The sequence below is a fragment of the Morone saxatilis genome, unplaced genomic scaffold (assembly GCF_004916995.1).
Source record: "Morone saxatilis isolate NCDOM2014 unplaced genomic scaffold, NCSU_SB_2.0 Contig1, whole genome shotgun sequence".
Lineage (NCBI taxonomy): Eukaryota > Metazoa > Chordata > Actinopteri > Moronidae > Morone > Morone saxatilis.
The window spans coordinates 18,051,505-18,058,220 of record NW_023339651.1 but is presented as its reverse complement, the minus strand read 5'-3'; the positions used below and the strand labels follow the sequence as shown (position 1 = coordinate 18,058,220).

The 6,716-nt window shown below is 42.1% G+C and overlaps 1 protein-coding gene across 1 annotated transcript in view; it reads left to right on the top strand.

The window, feature by feature from the left end:
- LOC118327899 overlaps nt 1–2,418 on the top strand; it is a 4,149-nt gene extending 1,731 nt beyond the window's left edge. Inside the window, exon 2 of the mRNA XM_035661425.1 lies at nt 273–2,418. Coding sequence (XP_035517318.1) covers nt 273–1,768 — 1,496 coding nt within the window. The 3' untranslated portion in view covers nt 1,769–2,418. The remainder of the gene's footprint in view (nt 1–272) is intronic.
- Nucleotides 2,419–6,716: the final 4,298 nt, after the last annotated feature.

Below are 6,716 nucleotides of genomic sequence, written 5' to 3'. Positions count from 1 at the left end.
ATGAACTACTGTCAGGATATAGTACATGTTTCAGCAAATATGACAAAAGGTTATTTTTAAGTAAGTTATGTACTGAAGCTTTAAGTAAATATTAAGTACATAGCCTAAAACAATACATCATGCTAAAAGTTTGCAAAATATCCATAAAGTAAAATTCAGCCCGAAAGAAAACTAAATTAGACAACCTTTAAAAGAGAAACCAAGTGAAGTAGGGCATCCCATGAAATGACATTTCCTCAGTGGTTAACAGTTGTGTTGTTGTCATGTTGCAGGAGCTAGGAGCCCTCTAATGGAGGCAGCTGTGGGCTTTGCACTGGGAGCTGTGGCAGGCTGCATACTGGGAGCCACAGAGGACCCAGTGGACGAGACCCTGTCAGTGATGACTACAGCCGATTCACTGAAACCAGTGATGGAGGAAGCCAGGAAAGTTGGTGCTCTGGGGCTGGGGGCCCTTATTGGAGCCACAGCACTGACCACGGCAATGACCTCAGTTGTAGCTGGTGTGATTCTGGCAGCAGCAGTAGCTTCGGTGTTTGTGGCCACTAAGAGCTGTGGTGCCTCCTACATAGACTCTGTTGGCTTGTGGGCATCGGCAGGACTTGCTGGGGCCTTCGGGACCACTCTCAGTGGAGCCACACTCGGGGTTGCTATCGAATGGATTGTGAAGAATTACAGCATGATGGGCCTCCTGTATGCACTGAGCATATTCACCGTGCTCAAACCGCCCCTGCACTTTGTATTTAAGCTCCTCTGGAAGAAGGGAGAAGCCTATTGCACTCTGGGACCTACATTCAGGGCCAGGGAGAGGGAACAAATTGAGGTCATAGAGTCACAGCAGAGACAGAGAGTGGCTGTGCAGATAGAGCAGAGGATCCTGATGTTGGAGAAGGGAGGCAGCATCAGCGGGACAGAGCAGAGGACACTGTGGACCACGGAGCAAAGGCAGAGAGTGGAGATTGAGAGGCAGAAGATGGAGAGTGAGGAGGCAGAGATAGAGCAAAGAACCATCCAAGACTGGATCAACACTGTGGTGGTCAAATATGTGGACTTCTTGGCTTTCTCAGGGATACCAATGACGGTAGTTGCCATAGTAACATCAGGGTTTGGGGTGTTTGGTTACGGAGGCCACCAGTCTGTGTTTATAGTACTTCTGGCTTTGGTTGGAGTCATAGCCTATTTGCTGCTCAACTCATCTGACTTTAAGTTCTGGATGTTGGTCGGGTGCATGGGAATGCTCACAACGTTTGTCATCGCCATGCTCACCCTGCACGCTGGCCAGGTGGTCGTAACAACCGCCATGAAGATGAGAGCAGCGGGGCAGAGTCAGTCAAGAGAAAACATCACGGCTCGTATGAACCACCAATCCTCTCTTGAAGCTCTGAATGCAGCTTTCTTCGTGGCAAAACTGTGTGAGCTGGGTTTGGGCGCTACGGTGGGGGGGCCGCTGGTGAGGCGAGCAGCCGGAGAGGTGAAAGTCATAGCTGGAGCGGCCCTTGTGGCACTGGGTTTACTGGCTGGGGTAGAGGTTTTCGCCCCGGTGCTGGGAGGAGGAGGTAAAGCTGGGGCACTGCTGGGGGTGGTAGGAGCAGCGGGGGTTTCTGTGGGAGCAGCGGCGGCTGTGGCTGGAAGGTGGTCCTCATGGCAAGGAACTCTGGGAACAATAGCAGGGTTGGTTATAGGAGCACTGGGGGTTGGAAAATGGCATATTGTTAACGTTGGACTGCAGGTGCCTGTGGCCTATGTCTTCGCTATGACCAATCCATTTTAACATAATAAAATTGCTCATGGTGGGAACTGTTGGTCTAGACCTGCTCTATTTAAAAGGTATCCCGAGACACTGTTTGTGAATGAATTGGCACTATACAAATAAAACTGAATTAAAATTGAATTTTAAAGCAGAGGGCCACTAACCAAGCTGCAGTATTTGACAACTCTAGAGTGAGACTGGGTTGTCATTTGTCCTAGTAACCTGTTAAAGTTACTCTACTTTAAAGGATTAGTGTGGTGATTATTTATATTTTCTGTGCCATAGAGTTCCATTGTTGTCCAAAAACTATTAAAAACACATTAATGAGCCACACTGTTGCACTGGTGAGTGCTACATACTTTATTTGAATTAATGTACCCCTAGTGGAGCAGCTTGTGACGCTTTAGAATCAGCTCAAAGAGAGGACACAAGGGTGAAAATGGATAAAGGTGTACATTTAACACAGTGACACAAAGTTTGTTGTAAAATATTTCATGTTTTTATACTGAAGTTGACAATATGTCTTGAGAACATCATATGAGAACCAAACCGATGTCTGAACAAGAAGAAATACACTTCTTTATTCTGTTTTGAGTTTGTTTACTATGTTTTAGTATGAGCCAATGGATTCTGTCAGTTAAAGAAAAATGCCACCCATTAAAGGAACTCACTTTGACCTGCATGGGGAATTGTTTTCTTGTGTATTTCTTTGCTCCTGATCCTTCAATAATGAATATTATTATGCATTTCTAAGCAAAAGTATAGTGAAATAAGCTCTATACGTTTTTTTGTATTTTTACATGTCTGTACCTGTGGGCCGACTGTATGATAATCTTTATTAATTCAATTTAATAATGCAAGTGTTCTACTTAAATTCTGACATTCCTGACTATTAGAAGTGTTTATCTCAAATTTCCTAGTAAATGAAAAGGTAAAGAGGAATTTTTGATTTAAAAAGATGTTGCTGTAATCTGGTCCCTGGACCGGTTCAACCAGTTCCACTAAACATACTGCACTTCTGAATAAAGCCTGGACCTAGAGAACCAAGCTCTACAGTTGAGATTCCACTGGCACATAAACAGAAATATTCATGGGGTATCCATAAGGTGACATGGAGACTTTAAGGGATGTTATTTTAAATCTAAATGATTGTGTTCAATTTGATAACATTTGAAACCAAACTGAGGTGGTTAGACATTTTTTTAGTTGCCACCCCTGCACAAGATTCTGGTCAGTTCAGCCAAGTGACTTTTCACATTAGATTTAGTATGAATATGAATATAATATATGAAAAACAGAATGTATAATGAAATCAGTGAAAGGTTTATGTGTTTCCTCTTAAGTTTCAGCTTCAGGAAGTTCAGTTTCTCTCAGGCACATTCAGGGAACCTGTATAGGAATGAGATATGAAAGATTTATGGCAGTATTGCCAACACGTGATGAGGAGTGTGTGGCAGAAAGTGGCAAAACCTGTATTCCATGTAAGGGCGTAGGAACCAGGGGTGACGGGGGGACGTGTCCCCTCCAATATTGGAGACAGGCGCATTTGTCCCACCCAAAAATTATACCGCGGAGGAGAAAAATATTTGATTTTGGAAAATATTTTACTCAACCTTCTTTCTATTTTGGAAGCGCAACACACTGTCTTGTGGCAAACTTGTCCTCCCTTAAATCTGGTGACTTTTCCAAAATCTTCCCTTGCGGGAGCGTGTCCTTGCTGGTGTCAAAAAAAAGATATCAGAACCAAATAGCTTTTCCAAAAACAAAATTCTAGGACGACTTATTTCTGAGTATATTTTTACTTTCGTATGACTCTTGTGGTTAGGATGAGTTTTTTGGAGGTGGGGACATACTGAACTAAGTGTAGACACAGCGTGCTACTCCCAATGATTGGTGGAACTCTTCAGGGGGGACTTACTTATCCCTCTCCCCCGCCAAACGCCAGCCACCCCTAAGTGTGGCTGTTGACTCCCTTTCCCCTGTCCAAATAATGCACCTCACCAGGCGTCTCAAACAGTTCTCATTTGAGGTAGGGGCGTTGTGCAGCAGTCCCAAGAAGTTCCTGCATTCAAGAGCATGGTAGAGAAAAACAACAACCCAGAGGCGTTTTTCACTTCCGCCCGATGATATTCTATGCATTTTGTCATTGCATACCCGCCCGACGTACTCCCCGCATCCTGGCATCTCCATACACAAGCGGAGCCGCCGCCGTTCCCGCACTGGCTTACAGAGCGGGGTGTAAATGTTTCTTCACTCATTCTCACCAAAAATAAATTAAAAAATTAAAATTTATCAAATTTAGGGTTTTTTTTAACTCATTTTTCTCTCCCATGACCATGTCTACAGCGTCCATTACATGCGGTTACATCAGGCAAATTGCCAATTATGCAAATGAGGCGATGACTTCATCCATCGAATTCTAGCGACTTTTAGGACAGCCAATAGCTACTAGTAGTACTAGTAGTTTGGGTAGTAGTTTTTCCTTTATTAGTAGTTAGTTTTTCCTTTATTAGAGATTACATTTATTTATTTATTACAAGTAATTTAGTAATTGTACAGTTTTTGCAACTACAAGACAGTTTTGTTTCACTTAGCAGGGCTGTGGAGCCCAGCAGAAAATCTGCCAAAAGACTGCTAAAAGGAAAAAAACAACAAGGAATGAATTTGTGGGCAAAAAAAAAAAGTGCCCTCACTTAAATAATCTGCGCACGTGTGCAGTCTCAGCAACATTGTTTAATCCAGCTGTAATGCTACAGTGGACGTAGTTTCAGAAATCCTGACCAACCGTGGCTGCTATCAGTCAGCTTGTGAATGGTCAAGCTGCACATATATCCCTGTGTAGCTAATGATAATAGCAATTCTGTTATCCCTTAAACATGATACAAATTATTCACTATGTTTGAGTCATCAATGTGCACAATTTAAAAAATTTAAAGTAATTAGAGTTTTTAGACACCTGCTGGGATCTATACATCATTGCCTTACAATCAAGGAAGTAGTTTGTAAATATTGCAAACTCAGTTTATTTTCATATTTACACAATACATTTTCCCCACATATTAAGTCGACCTAAATGTTTGTCACATCATAGTATACAACAGTTGTATCAAATGATTTCACATTATGTGCAGTTGATTATGAAGTATTTATTCTTGTGCCTGTAGTGTTGATATGTGGAACTGTGGTATGATCTGGCATGTAATGGCTATCTTCAACATGATTGGACATATGTCAGAGGGTTAACGCACAACTTTTACTGGGACTGGATCTAGTAATATCAGCCATGTGAGTAATGCTGGTGAAATTTGGATTCAGTGTCACTGGAGGAAATGTTTCAGAAATGTCCCCATGGTTACGAATGTCATCACTGGGGGTAGAAACATAGAGTATATGCCATTGATACATGTTTCATGACTTATAACTGGCAATAGAAATGTCTTCACCAGCTGCAGACATCATTGCAGGTTATACTGTTGGGAAACACCATCCACACGCATCGTCAGGACAGAAACAACGTTACATTATTACCAAGGGCAAACACATCATCACTGTGAGTACAAATGTCAACACTGAGGGGGCGATGCACCAGTCTGATACACTGGATTCTTTTGGCATATACTGACCTTTTTTATTGAATGGTTCTGTGCGTGCAGGGCGCAAGACTCAGCATCTCTCCAGATTAAGTAAATTAGTAGTTCTCTTCCTTTTTGTTTCAAGTCTGTTCACTCAGAACATTCTTACATACATATCATACAGCTAGGAAGAACTTTTGGACATTGGATTCCACATCTTAGACAACTTTATCTGTGATCTCTAGCTCATTCTAGAGATTGCCAAGACAGTGGAGGCTACCAACCTGTTTCCACTGACTTATTTATTTGACTAAGCCCTCTTCTTCTCATATGGTATACTATGAGAAAATGATTCTAGACTTTTTGTGTAGATGAGTCCTGACAGACTGAGTCCTTAACATTTGTTTAAATCTCGATTCAGCCGTTTTTTGCATCATTTTAAAATGTAAATTTGATTTATCGCCCAACTCTAGCAAGTGTTAGAAGAACAGGACTGCTTTGTCTTCATTCATTCAAAGAAATCTGTTTCACTCAGGTGGATTGAAACATACATCATTCAAGATTTATAGTGAACACACAAGGATATAAACCTTCTAGAGTGGTGAACTAGGTGCATTAAAGTTTAATGCATGACTGTTGCTCAGAAGGCTTCACCGTGGGTAGACACATTATAGCTGTGGGTAGAAGTGTTGTCAGTGGTATGTTGTTGTCATGAGCAGTAACATCATCACTGCAGAGAGAAACACTGACTGCAGGTAGAAACATGGCTCCGGGGCAGCAACATTACTATGGGGAAAATAGCTGGTGTCAATCGAGGTCATGTATTCTGGAGTGAATTATTTATCTAAAATATCTTAGGGCAGAAAGAAAAGATAGCTCAACTTTGTTCAAGAACACATGGATGCATATGGAGGTTTGTTGTCAGCTCTCTTCAGTTTCCATCCAGTCTGGAGGGGACTAAACTTGCAGGGCAGCTGGACTCATGAGAGCACAAAACCACCATCTTGCCATGCTTCAAGCTATGTGGTTGTGTGGCAAAACTGCAAGAGGTTAGACAAATTGGCATCCTTTGAGGAACTACTGGTGGCTATGATATGAGCTACAGGGGTGGTTTAACTGTTCGTTAAACAACAATGGCGGCTGTTAAAGAGGTTGGCGTAGATGCTGCTAGAATCAGTTACATCAGAACTGAAAGAAGAGCAAAGAATGCCACTGAAAGCTTTTCTCGATGGAAAATATGTTTTCATTCTTCCCCCAACTGGCTTCAGTAAGAGTTTGACTACATTATATGGTTTGTTGATCTGATTGGTTGAAGTTCACCCGTGATAGACTATGATAGACAGATGATTCAGCCAATCCCCCTCTGACAATTTTTTGAAAGTGCCTGGTTAGAAGAG